The sequence below is a fragment of the Anomaloglossus baeobatrachus genome, chromosome 4 (genome assembly GCF_048569485.1).
Source record: "Anomaloglossus baeobatrachus isolate aAnoBae1 chromosome 4, aAnoBae1.hap1, whole genome shotgun sequence".
In the NCBI taxonomy this organism is placed as follows: Eukaryota; Metazoa; Chordata; class Amphibia; order Anura; family Aromobatidae; genus Anomaloglossus; species Anomaloglossus baeobatrachus.
The window spans coordinates 114,419,244-114,445,162 of NC_134356.1; the positions used below are offsets into that span (position 1 = coordinate 114,419,244).

General features: G+C 48.8%; 1 protein-coding gene across 1 annotated transcript in view; it reads left to right on the forward strand.

Moving 5' to 3' along the window:
• CFAP43 (cilia and flagella associated protein 43) overlaps window positions 1–25,919 on the forward strand; it is a 207,640-nt gene that overhangs the window by 59,664 nt on the left and 122,057 nt on the right. The window contains exons 15-17 of the mRNA XM_075344505.1: window positions 8,730–8,885; window positions 12,101–12,231; window positions 12,725–12,878. Of these exons, the coding sequence (XP_075200620.1) occupies window positions 8,730–8,885; window positions 12,101–12,231; window positions 12,725–12,878 (441 nt within the window). The remainder of the gene's footprint in view (window positions 1–8,729; window positions 8,886–12,100; window positions 12,232–12,724; window positions 12,879–25,919) is intronic.

Consider the following 25,919-nt stretch of genomic DNA (forward strand, 5'->3'; position numbering starts at 1 on the left):
GGGACACTATACTGCCATACCGTAATTACATATGTCTGACACCATACTGTCACTCTGTATTTCTTTATCGTTCCTATGGGAGACCCAGACATTGGGTGTATAGCTTCTGCCTCCGGAGGACACACAAAGTACTACACTAAGGCTAAGTTCACACATCCTGTGTTTTGCATCAGTCACAATCCGTAGCCTTGAGGAATTACGGAATCCTGCAAAATATTTTGCAGGAATCCTGTATTTCCCCATAGACTTCTATTAGTGACGGATTGCGACTGATGACCCTGCGTTGCATCCGCTGCGTCGCGGTCCGTCGTTTTTGACTGACCGCCGAGCGGGGAGCAACGCAGAATGTAACGTTTTTCGGGCCATCAAAATTAACGCGCCGCGCAGGAATCCGTCGCGATCCGTCAAGCTTGTAATGCATGTCTATGGTGCTGGATTCCGTCGTAATCCGTCTTACAGCGGAATCCAGCGCAGGATTCCGTCATGCTCTACTGAGCATGCCCAGCATGCTTGGCACGCCCACTGGGCTGTCCCAAACACAGACGGATCATGACTGATCCGTCAAAAAACGGACGCACAGCGGATGTAACGGACGCAACTGATCCGTTTTTTCACAGGATTCCTGTGAAAGGAATCCTGTGAAAAACACATCAGTTGCATCAGTTGACATCTAAAAAACAACTGATCCGTTGCTGACGGACCTGACGGATTGAAAACAACTGAAGTGTGAACTTAGCCTAAAAAGTGTAGCTCCTCCCTCTGAGCATATACATCCCTGGATAACCAGATCTAGCCAGTTCATTGCTTTGTGTTCAGGAGGCATACATCCACACATGCATTCTCATCTGATTTTTCATTTTTGGAAAGATTTTGAAGAAAAGCGGGTCCAAGTCTGGACCCCCGGCATGTCCCTTCTCACCCCACTGTGTCGGCGGTGTTGTTAAGGTTGATTCCAAGGCTGGAGCCTTACATGCCGCGCTCCTTCACCATCCCTCGGGCTCTGGCTTGAAGTGGGAGCCAGCATGGTTCTCCATGCTTTGCAGGAGACCGGTCTCCATCCGCAGCCCTTCAGGATCCTGCTGGACGGAGCACTCATCCCCAGGGACATGGCCCTGCGTCTCAGCAGCTAAGTACCTGAGACGTTTATGTTCTGGGGTCCCTGTACTTTTATTATGTGGGGAGAGTGTGCTGAGTGTTTTTTGTGACATTTCCGGCGGGTTCTCTGGCTGTCGCCTGAGAACCGCGCCGATGGTGCCTGCGCGCCGGCCGCACCGCTCAAATTTAGGACCCGGCTTCGCCGGTGGCCTACTTTCGGTTTCACTGCCCTCGCATGTCATTCATGCAGAGGGACAGTGTGGCTCCGCCCAGCGGCCGTTCTGCACAGGGGAGAGACACTCCTCACTGAGTACATGTCTCCTCCCCTGTAAGTCTCTTTGGCCCTCCAGATCCCGCTCTCAGGGTTGGCCCCGCCCCCTCTCCTCGCTCCGGCGCCATTTTATCAGCGTTTTCTCTGCAATCAGCACTGGCTGCAGCATCCCTGCTGAGGTGCTTGGGGGTCCGGGCTTTGAGATCTGGAGGGCACACAACACCGCTCCAGCGGTCTGGTAAGCCACAACCTCTGGTTGTGGGTCTCCATATATACTCTCTGGGGGTCACTCTGGCAAGAGCCCCCACTTCAGCAGCATGTCTCACACGAGGAACAAGGCTCCAAAGCTCTATTCAGTATGCACTGCATGTAAGCTCGTGCTGCCTGAACCGAGCACATATCCACATTGTGATGCCTGCTCTGCCCTGACAATGCCTCAGCCTGGAATCACCCCCCCCAGTGGTCTCTTCGGCTGCTCCGGCTCTGGTGGCTGAACCCCCGGCTTGGGTAGAATCCTTCTCTAGGTCAATCTCCCAGTCTTTTGCCGACTCCATGGGACAGCTGTCCCGGACTTTGCTGAACATGCATCAGCCCCCTTCACAGGGTGCCTCTGCTGCTAGGGCTCTCTCAGCGGAGCTCACAGAGGATTCATCATCTGGTCCCAGACCCCGTCCTCCTAAAAGGAGACGCAGGGTCCCCTCTCCTTCCTCGTCCCGCGGCTCTGATTCAAGAGCTGACTCGCAGGACGAGGAGGATGCCTTTACTAGGGGCTCGGAGGCTACCTCCATGTGCCCCATTGATCTGTCCGAAAGTGACTCAGATGTTAGTGATTTGATTGCGTCCATTAATTCTGTACTGGACCTCAATCCGCCAGTATCAGAGGAGCAACCCTCTCTAGCAGAAAAGCACCAGTTTACCTTGCCTAAGAGGACAAGGAGTGTGTTCTTTAACCACTCCAGTTTTCAGGCCACTGTGACCAAGCCTAGGGCCTGTCCTGACAAACGCTTCCCAAAGCGTGGTTCGGATGACCGTTTTCCCTTTCCACCTGAGGTGGTCAAGGAGTGGGCTCATTCACCAAAGGTAGACCCTCCGGTGTCTAGACTCTCAGCCCGGACCGTTGTATCAGTGGCTGATGGCACCTCTCTTAAGGATTCCACTGACCGCCAGGTTGACCTTCTGGCCAAATCTGTATATGAGGCGGCAGGGGCCTCGTTCTCCCCATCTTTTGCAGCAGTGTGGGCTCTCAAAGCCATCTCTGCTTCTCTAGAGGAAATGCATTCCCTCACCAGGGAATCTATGCCCGAAATGGTTGCCTTAACTTCCCAAGCTTCAGCTTTTTCATCCTATGCCATGTCTGCCATGCTGGAGGCTTCTCACCGCACTGCGGTGGCTTCGGCTAATTCCCTCGCTATCCGCAGGATCTTGTGGCTTCGAGAGTGGAAGGCAGATGCTTCTTCAAAGAAGTACCTTGCTGGGCTCCCTTTTGCTGGATCCAGGCTATTCGGTGAACAACTGGATGAAATTATTAAGGAAGCTACTGGCGGGAAGAGTACTTCCATGCCACAAACTAAAACCAGGAAACCTGCCCAGGGTAGGAACCAGTCGAGGTTGCGTTCCTTTCGTTCCTCCAACTGGTCATCCTCTAGCCCTTGGCCTCGTCCACTAACTCAGCCAAGGACCAAAAATCCATCTGGCGCACAAAGGCGCGTCCACAGAAGACCGCAGGAGCTGCTCCTCCTCTTGACTATCTGGCCGCGCCAGCAACGTCCTTAGTCGGTGGCAGGCTCTCCCACTTTGGCGACGTGTGGTTTCAACACGTCTCCGATCAGTGGGTGCGGGATATCATATCCCACGGCTACAGGATAGAATTCTCTTCCAGCCCGCCAAACAGATTTTTTCTGTCAACTCCCCCCTGCTCCAAGGCCGCCGCCTTCTCTCAGGCCATGGCATCCTTGCAGGCCAACGGAGTAATTGTACCAGTTCCCGCCCGGGAATGGTTCAGAGGTTTCTACTCAAATCTCTTCCTAGTCCCCAAAAAGGACGGTTCCTTCCGGCCCATCCTGGATCTCAAGCTTCTCAACAAGCATGTTCAGGTGCGGCATTTTCGCATGGAGTCTCTGCGATCAGTCATTGCCTCAATGACCCAAGGAGATTTCCTGGCATCCATCGACATCAGAGATGCCTATCTGCATGTGCCAATTGCAGTTTCACACCAGCGTTGACTACGTTTTGCAATCGGAGAGGAACATTTCCAATTCGTGGCTCTCCCCTTCGGGTTAGCCACGGCCCCTCGAGTATTCACCAAGGTCATGGCAGCAGTGGTTTCGGTTCTGCACCTCCAGGGGTTGGCAGTGATTCCTTACCTGGACGACCTTCTAGTCAAGGCTTTATCCAGCGCAGACTGTCAGCGGAGTGTCTCGCTCACTCTCGCCACTCTAGCCCAATTCGGGTGGCTTGTCAATCTGCCCAAATCCACTCTGACTCCGACCCAGAGGCTCACGTACCTAGGGATGCAGTTCGAGACTCTGCCGCCACTTGTGAAGCTGCCCTTAGTCAAACAGCAGTCCCTCCATCTGGCGGTGCGCTCTCTGCTGAGGCCCCGCCGTCATTCCATCAGGCACCTAATGCAGGTGCTGGGTCAGATGGTGGCATCAATGGAGGCTGTTCCCTTTGCCCAGTTCCATCTGCGTCCTCTGCAGCTGGACATTCTCCGCTGTTGGGACAAGCGGACTTCCTCCTTGCACAGGCTAGTGGCTCTGTCGCCACAGACCAGGAGCTCCCTTCAGTGGTGGCTTCGGCCCCTCTCTCTGTCTCAGGGGCGCTCTTTCCTGGCCCCGTCCTGGGTGATCCTCACCACGGATGCCAGTCTATCCGGCTGGGGAGCGGTAGGTCTCCACCACCGAGCGCAGGGCACTTGGACTCCGTCCGAGTCAGCCCTCTCGATCAATGTGCTGGAAACCAAAGCTGTGCTTCTAGCTCTCCTAGCCTTTCACCACCTGTTGGCGGGCAAGCACATCCGAGTCCAGTCAGACAACGCGACAGCGGTTGCCTACATCAATCACCAAGGCGGGACACGCAGCCGCCTGGCAATGTTGGAGGTTCAACGCATCCTTCAATGGACGGAGGACTCCAAGTCTACCATATCCGCAGTCCACATCCCAGGCGTGGAAAACTGGGAAGCAGATTATCTCAGCCGTCAAACCGTGGACAGTGGCGAGTGGTCCCTGCATCCGGCAGTGTTTCAGTCAATCTGCCGCAAGTGGGGCACTCCGGAAGTGGATCTAATGGCATCCCGGCACAACAAGGTTCCGGTTTACGTGGCTCGCTCCCACGATCCTCAGGCCTTTGCAGCGGACGCTCTGGTTCAAGATTGGTCCCAGTTTCGTCTGCCCTACGTGTTTCCCCCTCTAGCTCTCTTGCCCAGAGTTCTGCGCAAGATCAGAATGGAGGGCCGTCGGGTCATCCTCATTGCTCCGGACTGGCCCAGGCGAGCTTGGTACCCAGACCTGCTCCATCTGTCCGTAGAGGTGCCGTGGCATCTTCCGGACCGTCCATACCTTCTCTCACAAGGTCCGTTTTTCCGCCAGAATTCTGCGGCTCTCAGATTGACGGCGTGGCTCTTGAGTCCTGGATCTTGACGGCTTCTGGTATTCCTAATATAAAAAAAGCAACAATAAGAGGATAATGTCCTCCAAAAATCAAGTATTACTCACAGCAAGTTGGGCTGCAGTGTGTACATCGCCCTGGCCAAAAACTGATGCTCTAGCAGGATACAGCTAAACCCCCACTAAGTGGAGGCACCACAGGTATTCCTCCTGAAGTCATCTCCACTATGACTCGGGCTCGGAAGTCTTCCTCGGCCAAAATCTATCACAGGACCTGGAGAATTTTCCTGTCCTGGTGTCGCTCTTCTAGCCATGCTCCTTGGCCTTTTTCCTTGCCGACCTTTCTGTCCTTTCTACAGTCCGGTCTGCAGCTAGGACTATCCCTCAATTCCCTCAAGGGACAAGTCTCGGCTCTGTCAGTGCTGTTCCAGCGGCGTATCGCCCAGCTGGCTCAGGTCCGCACCTTCATGCAGGGCGCGTCTCACATCATTCCGCCTTACCGGCGGCCCTTGGATCCCTGGGACCTCAATTTGGTTCTCACGGCCTTGCAGAAACCCCCCTTTGAGCCTCTTAGGCAGGTTTCTTTGTTTCGTCTTTCACAGAAAGTGGTCTTTCTAGTGGCCATAACTTCCCTCAGGAGAGTCTCTGATTTCGCTGCGCTCTCTTCGGAGTCACCTTTTTTGGTTTTTCATCAAGACAAGGTGGTTCTCCGTTCGACTCCGGACTTTCTCCCTAAGGTGGTTTCTCCTTTCCACCTTAACCAGGACATTTCCCTGCCTTCCTTTTGTCCGGCTCCTGTTCATCGCTTTGAAAAAGCGTTGCATACTCTGGATCTGGTGCGGGCGCTCCGGATCTATGTGTCTCGCACCGCTGTTCTTAGGCGGTGCACCTCTCTTTTTGTGCTAACCACAGGTCGGCGCAAGGGCCTCTCGGCTTCTAAGCCGACCTTAGCTCGTTGGATTAGATCGACCATTTCGGACGCCTACCAGAGTACTCAGGTGCCTCCCCCGCCGGGGATCAAGGCACACTCGACCAGAGCTGTCGGTGCCTATTGGGCTTTCAGGCACCAGGCTACGGCTCAGCAAGTCTGTCAGGCTGCCACTTGGACTAGCCTGCATACCTTTTCAAAGCACTACCAAGTGCATGCTCATGCTTCGGCAGATGCGAGCTTGGGCAGACGCATCCTTCAGGCGGCTGTCGCCCATTTGTGAAGTTAGGCTCTGCCTACTTCTCAGTTTTTCTGTTTATTCCCACCCATGGACTGCTTTGAGACGTCCCAATGTCTGGGTCTCCCATAGGAACGATAAAGAAAAAGAGAATTTTGTTTACTTACTGTAAATTCTTTTTCTTATAGTTCCGTATTGGGAGACCCAGCACCCTCCCTGTTGCCTGTTGGCAGTTTCTTGTTCCGCGTGTTATCACCGGCTGTTGTCGTGGACAGAGTCTCCGGTTGTTCCGGTTCTTGCTCTGTCTTTACTTGTGGGTGGCTATTCTCCTTCAGCTTTTGCACTAAACTGGCTAGATCTGGTTATCCAGGTGGTGTATATGCTCAGAGGGAGGAGCTACACTTTTTAGTGTAGTACTTTGTGTGTCCTCCGGAGGCAGAAGCTATACACCCAATGTCTGGGTCTCCCAATACGGAACTATAAGAAAAAGAATTTACGGTAAGTAAACAAAATTCTCTTTTTATAAGTGCCTGACACCACACGGTCTGACACTATACTGTCATATTGTACTTGCATGTGCCTAACACCACGCTGTTATATTGCAATTACCTGTGTCTGACACCATACCCACATTACTGTCTGACACAATTTCTTTGCTCATTCCAGTAACTGTATAGCACGTATCCTTCTGGACCTAATCTATACATTGTACCTGTGCATTTTTACAATGGTTTCTACTCTATCACATATGAATGCCCCTTTTTCTTGTACTTTGCCAGCTGTTGGCAGTCATTATTTTTAATTAATTAATAAAATTTATTGTTCATGACCTCATTGTTTTTTTGTTTAGATTTTGTTTTAAATCTCGATGCCCCTCTTGTAGCATGTACAGTGCCTACAAGTAGTATTCAACCCCTGCAGATTTAGCAGGTTTACACATTCGGAATTAACTTGGCATTGTGACATTTGGACTGTAGATCAGCCTGGAAGTGTGAAATGCACTGCAGCAAAAAAGAATGTTATTTCTTTTTTTCATTTTTTTTTAAATTGTGAAAAGTTTATTCAGAGGGTCATTTATTATTCAACCCCTCAAACCACAAGAATTCTCTTTGGTTCCCCTAAAGTATTAAGAAGTATTTCAGGCACAAAGAACAATGAGCTTCACATGTTTGGATTAATTATCTCTTTTTCCAGCCTTTTCTGACTAATTAAGACCCTCCCCAAACTTGTGAACAGCACTCATACTTGGTCAACATGGGAAAGACAAAGGAGCATTCCAAGGCCATCAGAGACAAGATCATGGAGGGTCACAAGGCTGGCAAGGGGTACAAAACCCTTTCCAAGGAGTTGGGCTTACCTGTCTCCACTGTTGGGAGCATCATCCGGAAGTGGAAGGCTTATGGAACTACTGTTAGCCTTCCACGGCCTGGACAGCCTTTGAAAGTTTCCACCCGTGCCGAGGCCAGGCTTGTCCGAAGAGTCAAGGCTAACCCAAGGACAACAAGGAAGGAGCTCCGGGAAGATCTCATGGCAGTGGGGACATTGGATTCAGTCAATACCATAAGTAACGTACTCCACCGCAATGGTCTCCGTTCCAGACGAGCCCGTAAGGTACCTTTACTTTCAAATCGTCATGTCAAGGCTCGTCTACAGTTTGCTCATGATCACTTGGAGGACTCTGAGACAGACTGGTTCAAGGTTCTCTGGTCTGATGAGACCAAGATCGAGATCTTTGGTGCCAACCACACACGTGACGTTTGGAGACTGGATGGCACTTCATATGACCCCAAGAATACCATCCCTACAGTCAAGCATGGTGGTAGCAGCATCATGCTGTGGGGCTGTTTCTCAGCCAAGGGGCCTGGCCATCTGGTCCGCATCATGGGAAGATGGTTATCACGGCCTACCTGGAGATTTTGGCCAAGAACCTCCGCTCCTCCATCAAGGATCTTAAGATGGGTCGTCATTTCATCTTCCAACAAGACAACGACCCAAAGCACACAGCCAAGAAAACCAAGGCCTGGTTCAAGAGGGAAAAAATCAAGGTGTTGCAGTGGCCTAGTCAGTCTCCTGACCTTAACCCAATTGAAAACTTGTGGAAGGAGCTCAAGATTAAAGTCCACATGAGATACCCAAAGAACCTAGATAACGTGGAGAAGATCTGCATGGAGGAGTGGGCCAAGATAACTCCAGAGACCTGTGCCGGCCTGATCAGGTCTTATAAAAGACGATTATTAGCTGTAATTGCAAACAAGGGTTATTCCACAAAATATTAAACCTAGTGGTTGAATAATAATTGACCCACACTTTTATGTTGAAATTTTATTAAAATTTAACTGAGCAACATAACTTGTTGGTTTGTAAGATTTATGCATCTGTTAATAGGCTCTAACTTATTTGCATCTTATCAAACCTGCTAAATCTGCAGGGGGTTGAATACTACTTGTAGGCACTGTATGTGTAGATAGGCTAGGGTCTACTATTAGGCCGCACATAGATATACCCTAAGAACGGCAATGTACCCAGCCTGCACAATATATAGACACATGTCCATATATTATAATGAAACCTAACATGGACATTTCTCATTAGGAAACATCTGGTGATACGGTTAAAGTTCTCCCTGCAGAAAACAAAGTTAGTGGCAGTCAGCTGGGACCCGGCGATCTCCGCTCATCTCCTCATCAGAAGTGGCTGGCACTATCAGCAGCGGATGGTACTCTGTATCTCAAGGATTCTTTGAATTTGGTAAGTTTGGGTACAGTACAATCTGTGTATAATACTCCTACTATCATACACAAATAAAGATAATAAGAAAGTATATTTCTTATAATGTTCCAACATTGTTATCAATGAAGGCTAAACTGAACAGGACAGGCGGTTAAACTGGGTTAAAAAAACAAAGTGATGTCATCTTGGTTACACGATTTAGCCTTAAAACCAATTACAGAGCGTATACATTGTGAAGGCCTGGTGACAGATTTGACTGATGTGTCTGCTGATTCCTAACTTCAGGGAATGTGACTTTAGCTTAAGCTAACGATATATCGTCGGGGTCACAGTGTTTGTGACGCACATCCGGCGTTGTTAGCGACATCGCAGCGTGTGACACGTACGAGCGACCTTCAACGATAGCAAAAGAGGCAAAAATCGTTGGTTTTGGAAAGGTCGTTCAAACACCAAATATCGTTGTATGTGCAGTAACGATGTTGTTCGTCGTTTCTGCGGCATCACACATCGCTACGTGTGACATCGCAGGAGTGACGAACATCTCCTTACCTCCGTCCACCGGCAATTCGGAAGGAAGGAGGTGAGCGGCATGTTCCAGCCGCTCATCTCCACCCCTCCTCTGCTATTGGACGGCTGCCGTGAGACGTCACTGTGACGCCACACAAACCGCCCCCTTAGAAAGGAGGCGGTTCGCCGGCAACAGCGACGTCGCTAGGCAGGTAAGTATGTGTGACGGGTGTTAGCGATGTTGTGCGCCACGGGCAGCGATTTGCCCATGACGCACAATTGACGGGGGCAGGTACGCTCGCTAGCGATATCTGTACCGATATCGCAGCGTGTAAAATACCCTTTAGTCTCATGATTAAAAAAAAATGCATGTATATATTTACATGCAAAAAGTTATTCAACATTATTTTATAAACTAAAAAGAGCTTTATTTGCAAAAATGCTGTCTTAATCCTGTAAGAAGTGTCTGTCATTAGGCGTCTCACTACTCTGTAATTTGCTGTCCAATCACTATTGTTATGTTAGATCACAGAAACAAGAGACAGATGAAAGGAAGGAGCAGTAGATCATATAAGATTACTATCTATACCAGCTGGATCTATTAACATAGAGTAGGACATTCATACATTCATACACAGATGAGCATGTAACTGAATAGCATTAAACAGAACAGTGTTAGTATCTATTCATGCTTCTGTTTCTCAGCTAAATCTGTCCTCTTTCGCCGGGCTGAAACTTCTATCTGCCCTGTCTCGCCTTGTTTTGGTCATCTCGATCTCTTCTATCAAGTCTTTCTGTGCTGCTGTTACGTTAGCTGTAACTGTGCTGCTGTCATCTCAATCTCTTCTCTGGCTTTCTTTGTGCTTCAAGCATTACAATCGAGTCTCACTGTGCTGCTGTTACCTGGGTTTCCTCCTCAGCGGTATCGGTGCTGCTGTCACCTCAGTCTCTTATCTGGCTATTACTTTGCTTCTATCATCTCCATCTTCTTTATCGAGTCTCACTCATGGTGCTGCTGTTACCTGGATCTCCTTCTCAACTGTAACTGACCTACTGTCACCTCCAGTCTCTTCTCTGGCTCTCACTCTGATTCAATGATCTCGATCTCCTCTATTGAGTGTCACAGTGCTGCTGTTACCTGGATCTCCTCCTCAATTATAACTGTGCTGCAGTCTCTTCTCTGGTTCTCACTGTGTTTCCGTCACTTCTGTTTTACTTTTGATTGCCTGTGCTTTTGTCCCCTCAATCTCTTCTTTGGCTGTCATTATGCTGCTGTTGCTTCTGCCTCCTGAGTCTTAATGTGCTCCTGTTACCTTGATCTCCTCCCCAGTTGTAGCTGTGATGCTGTCACCTTAAGGCCCCGTCACACACAGAGATAAATCTTTGGCAGATCTGTGGTTGCAGTGAAATCATGGACATATTGTTCCATTTGTACACAGCCACAAACCTGACACTGATTGTCCACAATTTCACTGCAACCACAGATCTGCCGCAGATTTATCTGTGTGTGTGACAGGGCCTTTAGTCTCTTCCCTGGCTCTTACTATGTTTCCGTCACCTCTGTTTTATTTCTGATTCACAGTGTCACCTCAATCTCCCATGTGGCTTTCACTGTGCTGTTATCACCACAATCTCTCCATCGCCTGTCATTGTGCTGCCACCTCGATCTATTCTCTGGCCGTCATGCTTCTGTATCCTTGATCTCCTTTTTGGCTCTTATTGTGCTGCTGTTAACCCAATCTCATCTATTGCTCTCACTACGCTGCTGCCATCTCAATCTCCTCTCTATAGAGATGGTAGAATCGATTCTCTGGATTATAATCTTTTGGCTAGGTCAGTAATCTGTGACTGCTGGAAGGGAGGCATGCAAAACACCTTACCACGTGGGTCTTTTTTTTATTATTAGCGTATTTTTTTATTATTAGCCCAGCTAATCAAAAGAAGAGCTGGGAATACTGTGAGGTGAGGAGACTTGCAGACCTCCCAACCAGTGGTCAATTGACCTGGCCAAAGGACCATAGTCCTGCGAATCGATTCTCCCATCTCTACCACTCTAGTCCTCAGTGTGCTGTAACGTGTAATCTCCAGCTATCCCCTATTACAATTCCTACAAGAACGCAGATAGGAGGGGTTCCGATTTAGGCTGGTATCTCATTGGCCACTGCAGTAATTGCAGAAATTGCAGCATGTATAGTCCCGGCAGATTGTTCAGGCTAGGTTACTTCCTACTGACAACTGGGCAGGAGCCTAGGGGCTCTCTAGGAAAGTAACACTGGTATGTGTTCCCACACCAGTCAGGACATAATCAAAAGCACAACTACAGATCTATGCATTTATATCATAATTTCATGAAATGACAGGTACAAGTTACCATTTATGTAAGAGTCTTCTGGCATTATAATAGGGACTGAACGCTACTGGATGGTAACAGATGCCACTGTACCCGAATATCTGTATTTTACAAGGTTTCCAAAATTCACATATACAAGTATTGTATAGTATACTGTGGTAACTGTGGTATTGTATGGTAACATCTCTAGGCATAATATTTCTTGCCTTGATAGGGAATTTACATTGTGAGCCCCAATGGGGACTGTGTTGCTGATGTAAGTGCTATTGAATTAATAGTACTATATAAGTGAATAAGTATTATTATTATTATTACTACATTTCTTCATTGCAATTTCCATTTCTTGATAATATTTATCCTGTTTACTGTTTTCAAGGAAACCTTTGCTCGGGTATGTTGTCATTCATACCTATCAGGAGGTATTGGCTCAATGGCATTTTCTTTAGATGGCCATACACTCATTACTACAGGCCTGGGCGATGGTACTGTTGTTTGTATGACATGGAGGTGAGTCTAAGACAACAAATGTCTCCTTTAAATTCGGTTGAAATTAGCAGATGTTTTGACGTTAAAGTGGTCGTCCACTATCACTCGGTAGGATAGGTCATCAATACCAGATCAGTGTGGATACGACACATGACACCTGCACCTATAAGCTGGTGTCGGTGGCAGTCAGATGTTAGCAGCTGTGGAGCAGCACAGCTCAATCAGCTGAACAGTGGCCTCAGCAGGTGCAGATCAACTCCTATTCATTGTAATGGTGGCGGCTGTGCAGTACGTGGCACAGCTGTTCTGTACAGCTCTGCAACTGATCACATCTGGCCACAGTTGATTGGTGGGTGACGCACCCATACTGATCTGATATTGGTGATCTTTCAATCCCTTTAATCTATTTGTAGAAATGTATACACCCTTTTACATTACACATTGCACCTATAGAGTGTGTGTTTGCATACAATACGGTGTGGTCATCGTGCATACTGTCCTGCCGTGTTTGCAGAAATCCTGGAAACAATGCTGTGAATGAAGCCATTGAATACGGTCGGACTCTGAGCATGTCTCTTCAAGATATTTCATTTGTGGAAGATGAGGCTTTACGGAAAATGCCCCTGTGGAGCCCTGATTCAGATACTTCACGTGTGCAAAACAAACAGGTATATTTGTTAACCAGCCAAATATGTGTCCTTGATGGAATGAAGAACCCAAGTCTTTTAAGATCAAGCAATTCATTGCTCTTACTTACTGAGGCATCTGTTTTCCCTATGTGACAGACATAGGCTTTTGCTTAAAGTCTAGAAGAATTTAAAGGGGTGGTTCACCCATATTTTTTATTTTCTAGATCGATATTATATTGAGAAACAATGTTTCTATCAAATACCTTATGTTGGCAATAGTGCCTGTGAGAGGTGATATTGCAGACCGCTGTTCCCCTTGCCTGACCCTCAGGCTCCATGACCTTGGGGATCCGGTGATGTCACGTCAAGTTCCGGACACGTGACATCCCTGCGGCCGGCTGCAGTCTTCCTGACTCACTGAGCTGTGGGCTGTGTTTCACAGCTTGTCACAGCCCAGTGTGTCTCCTGCTTGCAGCGCTCTGCTGTGAGGGAGGAGGCTGCTGATGGGCTGTGACGAGCGGTGAAACACCGCCCACAGCCCATCACTCATGGACACTGCGTCAGGAACTTGACGTGACGTCACCGGATCCCCGAGGTCACGGAGCCCGGGGGTCAGGCATGGGGAACAGGCATGCCTCTCACAGGTACTATTGCCAACATAAGGTATTTGAGATAAACATTGTTTCTCAATATAATATCGATCTAGAAAATAAAAAATATGGGTGAACCACCCCTTTAAGTTGATCACACGCATGAAATCACTATTAATCGGCAATTATTTTTTTCAACTCTACCATACAGGGGCGTAACTAGAGTTTGATGGGCCCCGGTGCAAAGTTCAGACCTGGGCCCCCCCTTCACGTACATCGACATTTAGGGTACAGGATAATGACACTGACACTCGGGGTACAGGATAATGATGCTGACACTTGGCTCTTACCCACAGCACCCAGATTTCCCATGATCTGAAATCCCTCTATCAGCACCCAGCATTCCTATTTTCTGATATCCATCTTGTCCTCGGCACACTGCTTCCCCATGCTCTGCTATACATCTTTCCCTCAGCACCCAGCTTTCCCATATCAGAGCATGGGAAAGCTGGGTGCTGAGACATGATGTATAGCAGAGCATGGGAAATCTGGGTGCTGAGAGAAGATGTATAGCAGAGCATGGGAAAGCTGGGTGCTGAGACATGATGTATAGCAGAGCATGGGAAAGCTGGGTGCTGAGAGAAGATGTATAGCAGAGCATGGGAAAGCTGGGTGCTGAGGGAAAAGAGCCTTTTTCCCTCAGCACAAAACGTTCCCATCCCCTGCTTGTATCTTTGTCCCCCCTTGTATATAGTTCTCCAAATACAATAATGGCACCCACATAGCCTTCCAAATAGTATAAAGGGTCCCACATAACCCTTCATATATTAGAATACACTTCCATAGTCCTCCATGTATTATAATGCATTTCCCATAGTTCTCCATGCATTATAATTCACTCCATAGTACTCAATATATAATACTGCACCACATAGTCCTCCATATATTATAATGTACCCCCATAATCCTCCATGTATAAAGTAGCCCTTCAATTATTATCTTGAATTTCTCATAGTTCTCTATGTATTATATTTCACCCCATAGTTCTCCATGTATTATACTGCACCACATAGGCCTCCATATATTATAATGCAGCCCTATAGTCCTCCTTGTATAAAGTAGCCCTGCAATTATTATAATGAATTTCTCATAGTTCTCCATATATTATAATTCACCCCATAGTTCTCCATATATTATACTGCACCTCATAGTCCCCAATGTTTTATAATGCACCCCCCATAGTCCATGTATAAGGTAGCCTCCATAGTCCTCCATATACCGGTATTATAATGTAGCCCCCATAGTCCTATATGTATTATAACGCAACCCCATAAAACTTCATATTGCATTATGCAGCCCCATACTCCTCCATGCATAATGCACCCCTATATTCCATGTATAAGGTGTCCTTCATTTTGTATTATGCAGCCCCCCCAGACCTCCATATATAATAATGCAGCCAGCCTCTCCAGGCCTCCATGTATAATAATGCAGCCAGCCTCCTCAGGCCTCCATGTATAATATAGCACCCAGTCTCTCCAGACCACCTCCATGTATAACAATGCACCCAGCCTCCTCATGCCTCCATGTATAATATAGCAGCCAGCCTCTCCAGGCCTCCATGTATAACAATGCACCCAGCCTCCTCAGGCCTCCATGTATAATGCAGTATCTCTAGGCCTTCATGTATAATGCAGTATCTCCAGGCCTCCATGTATAATAATGCAGCTTCCCCAGACCTCCATGTATAAAGCAGCCTCTCCAGGCCTCCATGTATAATAATGCAGCCACCCTAGACCTTCATATATAATGCAGCCTCCCCAGACCTCCATGTATAAAGCAGCCTCTACAGGCCTCCATGTATAAAGCAGCCTCTCCAGGCCTCCATATATAATGCAGCCTCCTCAGACCTCCATGTATAAAGCAGCCTCTCCAGGCCTCCATATATAATGCAGCCTCCTCTGACCTCCATGTATAAAGCAGCCTCTCCAGGCCTCCATATATAATGCAGCCTCCTCTGACCTCCATGTATAAACAGCCTCTCCAAGCCTCCATGTATAATAATGCAACTACCCCAGACCTCCACATATAATGCAGCCTCCTCAGACCTCCATGTATAAAGCAGCCTCTCCAGGCTTCCATGTAAAATAATGCAGCTTCCCCAGAACTGTCTTCCCAAGCCTCTGGCCACCGTTTACTCACTTATATTAAAAAAAAAACAAGTACTCACCTTCTCTCTTCCTTCCACCGCTGCTGTCTTCCCCGCTGCTCGTTCTCCCGGTGCTGCGGTCGGCGTCCTCCTGTCCTGCACTCTGTGCACTCAGCACAGCAGTCGCTCGGGAGTGACGTCATCGCACAGGGGGAGAATGGTGATGCATAGCGCGACACCGGCCGCGCTATGCTTCATCATTACTGTGCGCGGTGACGGGGGAGACGCTGCAGCCGCTGACACCAGGCAGGGGGCCCCGGTGCCGCCGCTGACATCAGGCAGGGGGGCCCGGTGTCGGCGGCGGCAGCGGGTCAAATAGCGGCCGCGAGGTCTGTGACAGATCAGCCCCGCTCCTCTCACACTCACAGGAGCTGGTTGCTGATCTGACTGGCGGCCGCCGGGCCCCTAACCTCCCGGGCCCAGTCGCGACCGCTGCGACCGCGGTAGTTACGCCACTGCTACCATAAACATTATGGTAGCAGCTTATATTGCATAGAAACTTGTGTTCAAACACGCTGACATAAATAATGCCTCATCCCTATCTGCTGTTTGGCTAAAGTCAGGAGGCACCCATATATATTAGATTATCAGCCTATCCCCTCAAACATGGCGTATTTGGCCATATTAATTGTTTGACCACAGACAGTGAGTGTCAGGGCAGGAAAAGCAGCTGTACACCAGATTAATGTCAGGGCAGGAAAAGCAGATAACCCTCTTTAAATGTGTTTCCCACCCGTGAAATAACAACACATATTGTTACGGTTGCTGCGAGCACTGGAGACTATGTCCAGATTTCTTGCTACTGCACATGTGCGAGCGCTGGAGACTAAGTCCAGATTTCTTGCTACTGCACATGTGCGAGCGCTGGAGACTAAGTCCAGATTTCTTGCTACTGCACATGTGCGAGCGCCGGAGACTAAGTCCAATCTTGGAGCCATTGCACATGTGCGGGTGACATCATCGCTGACACGAGGTCACATGTCTCTGACACCTTCTATGCCGATTGGTCGCTGGTCATGTGCTTGTGACGTCTTGCTCGGTGATAGGCCAGCATGACGTCACTCCTGTCGTTCTGGAAGCGGATTGGCTCTGGTGTCCTCCATCTTGGATGAGGCACAGAGTCTATATAAGACCCTGACACACGCCGCATGGTGCTCAGTCCTCTTGGTTCATGCATATGAGTAGACGCTCTGTGCGCGTTCCTCTAGGCATTCCTCTGTCTATGCTAGGTGAGCGCTACCGGCAGGGTAGCGTTCTTATACCTTACAGCTTCGGCTGCTGTCCGTATCCTTACCTCTTAGGGGAGCGGACATAGGCAGGTGCCTGAGGCACATGGTCTGGCTGGGCCTTGTGATTGTACTCGTAGGTGGACGTTGCCGCTAGGGTAACGTTCCTTATACTGCGTCTGGCAGTTGTTCGTATCCTCGCACACTAGGGGAGCGAACAGAGGTAGGAGCTTTGTGCGGCTTACGCTGCTGTTCGTCTCTTTTGCACCACTAGAAGAGCGGACCTAGGCAGGTGCCATATCTAGTGGTTCGTGTCCTCGCACACTAGTGGAGCGAACGCAGGTAGGAGCTTTGTGCGGCTTACGCTGCTGTTCGTCTCTTTTGCACCACTAGAAGAGCGGACCTAGGTAGGTGCCATTTCGCACACATTGCCTTTGTCTCTGTGATTATTAACAGAGATCATTCCACACACCCTCCAAGTAAGGGAGGAATTGCTTTACTTTCTTATTATATCTTTCTGTGAGTTAACAGAGGTATTGCACTCTGCCATAGTCTGCAGCAAAGTCTTTGCACGGTGGACCCTGACTGTCTGATACTCATTTCGGTTATTATCAGACAGCCCCCCGTAACATTAGGACTGAGCCAAGGGTCTGGCAGTTATGGCAGAATATCAGCAGTTACACCGTTACATACAAGTACTTGAGTCACGGCTCAAGAGTATAGAGGATAAACCTCAGACCATGGTGACATCTGCACATGATCCTCGACTTGCTCTACCAAACAGATATTCTGGCGATGCCAGATCATGTCGTGGTTTCATTAGTCAGTGTCAGATACACCTAGAGGTTAACTCTTCTCGCTTCTCTACGGAGAGGTCCAGAGTAGGCTTTATCATCTCCTTACTTCAGGACAAAGCCTTAGAATGGGCGACTCCCCTATGGGAGCGCTCTGATGTGGTTACTCTGAGACATCAAGACTTTCTTGATGCTCTTAAGGCGGTATTCATGGGTCCGCAGGTTACCCATGATGCGGCCCTGAGACTGTTAGATCTATCTCAGGGTTCGTTATCCACTAGTTCTTATGCCATTGCTTTTAGAACTCTGGTGGCAGAACTAGATTGGCCAGAGAAGGTGTTGATTCCTATCTTCTGGAGAGGGTTGGCTGGCTATGTCAAGGATGCCCTTGCTACTCGTGAAGTCCCTGCTTCTCTGGAGGACTTGATCACAGTAGCAACGAGGATCGATGTACGCCATAAGGAACGTAGACTCGAGGTCTCTTCCTCACGCCCTAAGCATCGGGCTATTCCAGTTGTTGAGGGTCCACTACCATCTTCCTCAGCATCTGAAACATCTCCCACTCCTATGGAGTTAGGTCATACGTTCTCCAGACTACGCAAGTCTGGTCCTCCTATATGTTACGTATGTCGTCAGGCTGGGCACTATGCCAACAAGTGTCCTAGTCGTCAAGGAAACTCCCTGGCCTAGTAACCATTAGAGGGGGGTTACTAGAGACGTCTTCTGCACCCTCTAAGTGTTGTATCCCAGGTCAGCTCTCGTTATCTGAGAATACATGGCCTATTATGGCTTTTGTGGATTCCGGAGCTGACGGGATTTTTGTGTCCTCAGGATTTGTAAAGGGACACAATATTCCCTCTATCATGTTAGAGGCGCCTATTCCTGTCCGTGTTGTTAATGGAACTATGTTGTCTGACTCCATTACATTGAGGACAGTTCCCTTGCGCCTTTCCCTGTCTCAGGGTCACATAGAGGAGATTTCTTTTCTTGTTTTGCCTGAGGGTATAGACGACGTCCTTCTGGGTCTTCCATGGCTTCGGACTCATGCTCCTCACATTGACTGGGAGTCTGACAGCATTATTAGTTGGGGTTCGAAATGTCAGTCCCGATGTCTTCCCTTACCACCTAAGGTTGTTGCAGTTGCATCAACTGATCTCTCTCCCATACCTACACCCTATTTGGATTTCGCTGACGTGTTCTCCAAACAGGGTGCTGAGGTTCTTCCACCCCATAGGCCGTATGACTGTGCCATAGACCTTATCCCAGGTTCGGTTCCACCTAAAGGCAGGGTTTACCCCCTGTCGATACCTGAGTCGGAGGCCATGTCGACCTATATAAGAGAGAGCTTAGAGAAGGGGTTCATTCGTAAGTCTGTCTCTCCCGCGGGAGCTGGGTTTTTCTTTGTTCGGAAGAAAGAGGGTGATTTGCGTCCCTGCATAGATTACAGGGGTCTCAACGCAATCACAATAAAGAACAAATACCCATTACCTTTAATTTCGGAGCTCTTTGACAGACTGAGAGGAGCTCAAGTTTTTACGAAGTTGGATCTGCGGGGTGCGTATAACTTGGTACGAATTCGAAAGGGTGACGAATGGAAGACCGCTTTTAACACCCGAGACGGTCACTATGAATACCTCGTCATGCCTTTTGGGTTATGTAATGCACCCGCAGTATTTCAGGACTTCGTAAATGATGTGTTCAGGGATTTACTGTTATCCTCAGTAGTGGTGTATCTGGACGACATCCTGATTTTTTCTCCTGATCTGGAGACTCATCGTCAGGATGTCGTTCGTGTCCTTTCCCGTTTAAGGGAGCACTCATTGTTTGCTAAACTCGAGAAATGTGTATTCGAGCAGTCCTCATTGCCTTTTTTGGGTTACATTATCTCACAAGAGGGTCTGGCTATGGATCCTGCGAAGCTCTCTGCTGTCCTGCAATGGTCCGAACCTCATTCCTTGAAGGCGGTGCAACGCTTCTTAGGATTTATAAATTATTACAGGCAGTTCATACCCCATTTTTCTACTTTGGTGGCCCCTTTGGTGGCCTTGACTAAGAAAGGTGCTAATCCCAAAGCCTGGTCTACTGAGACATCTCAGGCTTTTGAGGCAGTAAAAAGACACTTTTCAACTGCTCCCGTTCTTCAAAGACCCGATGAGAGTAAGCCCTTCCTCTTAGAGGTTGATGCCTCTTCAGTGGGTGCTGGTGCGGTCTTGTATCAAAAGAACGGTGCAGGTAGAAAAAGGCCGTGTTTCTTCTTTGCTAAAACCTTTTCACCGGCAGAGAGAAACTATACCATTGGGGATAGGGAACTGCTCGCCTTGAGATTAGCCTTGGAGGAGTGGCGTCACTTGCTGGAAGGAGCGAAACATCCTTTCCAGGTCTATACAGACCATAAGAATCTGACGTACTTACAAACCGCTCAGCGTCTGAATCCTCGCCAAGCCCGCTGGTCCTTGTTTTTCTCCCGCTTTCACTTCTCCATCAACTATTTGTCTGGGAGTAAGAATAACAAGGCAGACGCCCTGTCTCGCTCTATGCTTTCTACCCAGGAAGAGAATGACGAACCTCGTCTTATCCTTCCCTCCAGGGTTTTTCATACGCTCTCCCCTGTGACGTTAGACCAAATCCCACCGGGCAAGACATTTGTTCCGCCTGATCGACAGAATGATATACTGTCATGGGCCCACACCTCAAAGGTGGGTGGGCATTTTGGTATTAGGCGGACACGAGAGTTACTGGAGAGGTGGTATTGGTGGCCACACTTAGCCAGCCACGTCAAGAGATATGTCGGTTCCTGCTACTCGTGTGCTCGCAACCGTCCATTACGGCAGAGACCGGCTGGACTCTTGCATCCTTTACCAGTGCCAGATAGACCATGGGAGGTGGTAGGCATGGACTTTGTGGGTGATCTTCCATGTTCACAGGGACATAGATTTGTGTGGGTCATTACGGACCATTTCTCCCGGATGGTTCATCTCGTACCGTTATCGAGAATCCCATCTTCCAGGGTACTAGCCAAACTATTCCTCAAGCATGTGTTTAGGCTTCACGGGATGCCAGATCGTATCATTTGTGATAGAGGCCCGCAATTTACTTCCCGTTTCTGGCGAGATCTTTGTAGCCTTCTGCAAATTGAGTTGAATCTCTCTTCGGCATACCATCCGGAGACTAATGGTTTGGTTGAACGTACCAATCAATCTATGATTATATACCTTCGACACTTTGTTGCTGAGAACCACGATAACTGGTCCTCCCTCCTACCCTGGGCAGAATTTGCCCTTAACAATTCGCTGGCTGAGGCCACTGGGCAGACACCGTTCGTACTCAATAATGGGCAACACCCTAGGGTACCGGTACCGTTTCCCGCTGCTGCACCTTCTCCTCTTGTGGCCGACTGGGCAACTAATGCCAGAGAGGTTTGGGATCGGACTCAAGAGTCGATCCAAGCAGCTAAGGACCGTATGAAGACGGTGTCCGATCGGTTTCGTCGCCCGGCTCCTGTCTTTTCTCCAGGGGACTTTGTGTGGCTCTCTGCAAAACACGTGAGACTTAGAGTGAGCTCTGTCAAATTTGCTCCTCGCTTCCTGGGTCCTTATGAGGTTCTTCGACAGGTAAATCCTGTAGTCTATCAATTGAAGTTACCTGTCCATCTTAGGATTCATGACAAATTCCATGTCTCACTGCTAAAGCCGGCTATTTTACCTCACGCTCGTGAAGTGCACTCTCCTGCCTCTGATTCCTCTCGCTCTAGCTATGAGGTACGAGCCATAGTTGGTTCTAAGATGGTTAGAGGGCGCAGGTTCTTCTTGATAGATTGGGAGGGCTATGGCCCGGAACATCGCTCTTGGGAGCCTGAGGAGGCTGTCCATGCTCCCGACTTAGTTGCCGATTATCTGCGTCGCCGGGAGGGGGGCCCTTGAGGGGGAGGTACTGTTACGGTTGCTGCGAGCACTGGAGACTATGTCCAGATTTCTTGCTACTGCACATGTGCGAGCGCTGGAGACTAAGTCCAGATTTCTTGCTACTGCACATGTGCGAGCGCTGGAGACTAAGTCCAGATTTCTTGCTACTGCACATGTGCGAGCGCCGGAGACTAAGTCCAATCTTGGAGCCATTGCACATGTGCGGGTGACATCATCGCTGACACGAGGTCACATGTCTCTGACACCTTCTATGCCGATTGGTCGCTGGTCATGTGCTTGTGACGTCTTGCTCGGTGATAGGCCAGCATGACGTCACTCCTGTCGTTCTGGAAGCGGATTGGCTCTGGTGTCCTCCATCTTGGATGAGGCACAGAGTCTATATAAGACCCTGACACACGCCGCATGGTGCTCAGTCCTCTTGGTTCATGCATATGAGTAGACGCTCTGTGCGCGTTCCTCTAGGCATTCCTCTGTCTATGCTAGGTGAGCGCTACCGGCAGGGTAGCGTTCTTATACCTTACAGCTTCGGCTGCTGTCCGTATCCTTACCTCTTAGGGGAGCGGACATAGGCAGGTGCCTGAGGCACATGGTCTGGCTGGGCCTTGTGATTGTACTCGTAGGTGGACGTTGCCGCTAGGGTAACGTTCCTTATACTGCGTCTGGCAGTTGTTCGTATCCTCGCACACTAGGGGAGCGAACAGAGGTAGGAGCTTTGTGCGGCTTACGCTGCTGTTCGTCTCTTTTGCACCACTAGAAGAGCGGACCTAGGCAGGTGCCATATCTAGTGGTTCGTGTCCTCGCACACTAGTGGAGCGAACGCAGGTAGGAGCTTTGTGCGGCTTACGCTGCTGTTCGTCTCTTTTGCACCACTAGAAGAGCGGACCTAGGTAGGTGCCATTTCGCACACATTGCCTTTGTCTCTGTGATTATTAACAGAGATCATTCCACACACCCTCCAAGTAAGGGAGGAATTGCTTTACTTTCTTATTATATCTTTCTGTGAGTTAACAGAGGTATTGCACTCTGCCATAGTCTGCAGCAAAGTCTTTGCACGGTGGACCCTGACTGTCTGATACTCATTTCGGTTATTATCAGACAGCCCCCCGTAACACATATGCTCTGCTCCGGTGCCATTCCAGCAGTTTCGACATTGCCTCTCCTGGGAATCACATGACATCAATCCCTTCGGCCAATAATTGCTGGTTTTAACCTCATTTATACAGAAACTTGATATCCGGAAGAAGTGAGCAAGCAGCAGTAGCTGCCACTTCATCCTGATATCTGGACTTGTCCAAAGGAGGGGAGAGTGAAGCCAGCGCTGATTGACTATAGGGATCGCATTGCATAATGATATCACACAATCCCCAGGAGAGGCAGTGCCAACGTAGCTGGAATGGCACTCAGAGTAGTGTATATATGGTATTATTGTACTGAGAGAAAACATAGGGATTCAGAAGAGGTTGTTCTAGTAGTGGTCAGCCAACTTAAATTTAACTTCCACGGTGTAACCATGTAACCACTTAGTGTTTAGTGTCAGTACCAGTAAAGATGGCAATACACATTAGATGGCTGATGGCCGAATGATACTTCCAACAGCCATCTCTGACCTATTTCACATACAAAGGAGAGCTTGCTCGGCCAAGCACTCATGTTTTTTATTAGAAAACTGGCAACTAATACAACAGCCAGTGCATAATCCCAGGTAGGACATTGTGATTGCTCATGTCTGATTTCAGACTGCCAATTGACATCTCCCCCAACCATCAGTTGACCAATGCCCCCATATACATTAGACATCGGCTGAGCCCATTGGTATCAGCAGGTCCGGAAGACATTTGTCTAAAGTGTGTGGGCCTTAAGACTATTCTGGCTTGGTCATCACTCTTGCAATGTAAGTATTTTCAGTAAGGACCAGGAGGAAACTACCAGGGCATCAGCACCCATGACACACAGAATTTAAAGGGAATCTGTCACTAAGAGCAGCATGCTGTAGAGAAAGAGAGCTTGAATCCAGTGATGTGTCACTTAACTGGGCAGCTTGCTGTAGTTTCAATAAAATCACTGTTTTATGAGTAGGGTACAGCAGAAAATTATCTATTACTAGAGAACCAGTAAATCTGCTGCCATGTAGTCCACTGTATACCCCTGTCCCACCTACTGATTGGCAGCTATCTACCTGCACAAAGTGTACACAGAAAGCTGCCAATCAGTGGCGTGGGCTAGGTTATACAAAGCTAATTATTCAGAGAACTGGTAGATGTGCAGTACATAAAACGAGATTTTATCAAAACTGCAGCAAGCAGCCCAAATACATGCCTGGAATCAGGGTCTCTACCATTACATCATGATGCTCTCAGAAGAGTGTAGCAAAAAACCTGGTGGTAAATTCCCTTGTAAATCTAGTCATATTGTGGTTGAGAGTATGCAGAAGATATACATGTGGTCACATAACTGACCTGCGTCATCACAGGAGAATCCTGACAGCGTGCCATGTGCTTGCTCTAAGGATTCACAAGACTTTCCTGAAAAACCTGGGCCCTTTAATTGCACTGGCATTTGTAATGCTGTATTATGATTGTGACTCCCATATGACGTGATATACACAGTATATCACAAAAGTGAGTACGCCCCTCACAATTTTTCGTAATTGTCTTATGGTTTTTCATGGGGCAATATTGAAGATACGACACTTAAACAGTGTAAAGTAGGCAGTGTACAGCTTGTATAGCAGTGTAAATTGGATGACCTCTAAATCTCAACACACAGCCATTAATGTCTAAACTCATGGCAACAAAAGTGAAAATGGCCAAATTGTGCCTAAAGTGCCAATATTTAGTGTGGCCACCATTATTTTCAAGCACTGCCTTAATTCCCTTGAGCATGGAGTTCACTAGAGCTTCACAGTTTGTCACAGAGACCTTGGCTCCTCAACCTCTGACTTGAGGATGCCCCACAGATGCTCAATAGGTTTTAAAAGGGTGGTTCACCCATATTTTTTATTTTCTAGATCGATATTATATTGAGAAACAATGTTTCTTTATCAATCCTTTGGGAGACCCAGACCATGGGTGTTTAGCTTCTACCTCCGGAGGACACACAAAGTACTACACTTAAAAGTGTAGCTCCTCCCCCTGAGCTTATACACCCCCTGGTGAGCAGACCCAGCCAGTTTATCGCTTTGTGTTCAGGAGGCATACATCCACACATGCATTCTCATATGATTTTTTCCTTTTGGAACGAGATTGAAGAGTGGGGTCCACGTCTGGACCCCCGGCATGTCCCTTCTCACCCCACTGTGTCGGTGGTGTTGTAAGGTTGATTCCTAGGCTGGAGCCTTTACATGCCGTGCTCCTTCACCATCCCTCCTGGGCTCTGGCTTGAAGTGGGAGCCAGCACGGTCTCCATGCTTGGCAGGACACCAGTCTCCATCCGCAGCCCTTCAGGACCCTGCTGGACCGGAGCACTCATCCCCAGGGACTTGGCCCTGCGTCTCAGCAGCTAAGTACCTGAGACGTTTAGATTTCGGGGTCCCTGTACTTTATTGTTGGGGGAGAGTGTGCTTATTGTGTTTACTGACATTTCCGGCGGGTTCTCTAGCTGTTGCCTGAGAACCGCACCGATGGTGCCTGCGCGTCGGCCGCGCCGCCCAAATTTAGGCCCCGGCTTCGCCCGAAATGGATGCCTTAACTTCCCAAGCTTCGGCCTTTTCATCCTTTGCCATGTCTGCCATGCTGGAGGCTTCTCACCGCACTGCGGTGGCTTCGGCTAATTCCCTCGCTATCCGCAGAATCTTGTGGCTTTGAGAGTGGAAGGCAGATGCTTCTTCAAAGAAGTACCTTGCTGGGCTTCCTTTTGCTGGGTCCCGGCTGTTCGGAGAACAGCTGGATGAAATTATTAAGGAAGCTACTGGCGGGAAGAGTACTTCCATGCCTCAAACTAAAGCCAGGAAACCTGTCCAGGGTAGGAATCAGTCGAGGTTTCGCTCCTTTCGTTCCTCCAACTGGTCGTCCTCTAAGCCCTCGGCCTCGTCCACTAACTCAGCCAAGGACCAGAAATCCAACTGGCGCCCAAAAGCGCGTCCACAGAAGACCGCAGGAGCTGCTGCCACTAAGACAGCCTCCTCGTGACTATCTGCCCGCTCCAGCAACGTCCTTAGTCGGTGGCAGGCTCTCCCACTTTGGCGACGCTTGGTTTCAACACATCTCCGATCAGTGGGTGAGAGATATCATCTCCCACGGCTACAGGATAGAATTCTCTTCCAGTCCGCCAAACAGATTTTTTCTCTCAACTCCCCCCTGCTCCAAGGCCGCCGCCTTCTCACAGGCCGTGGCAGCCTTA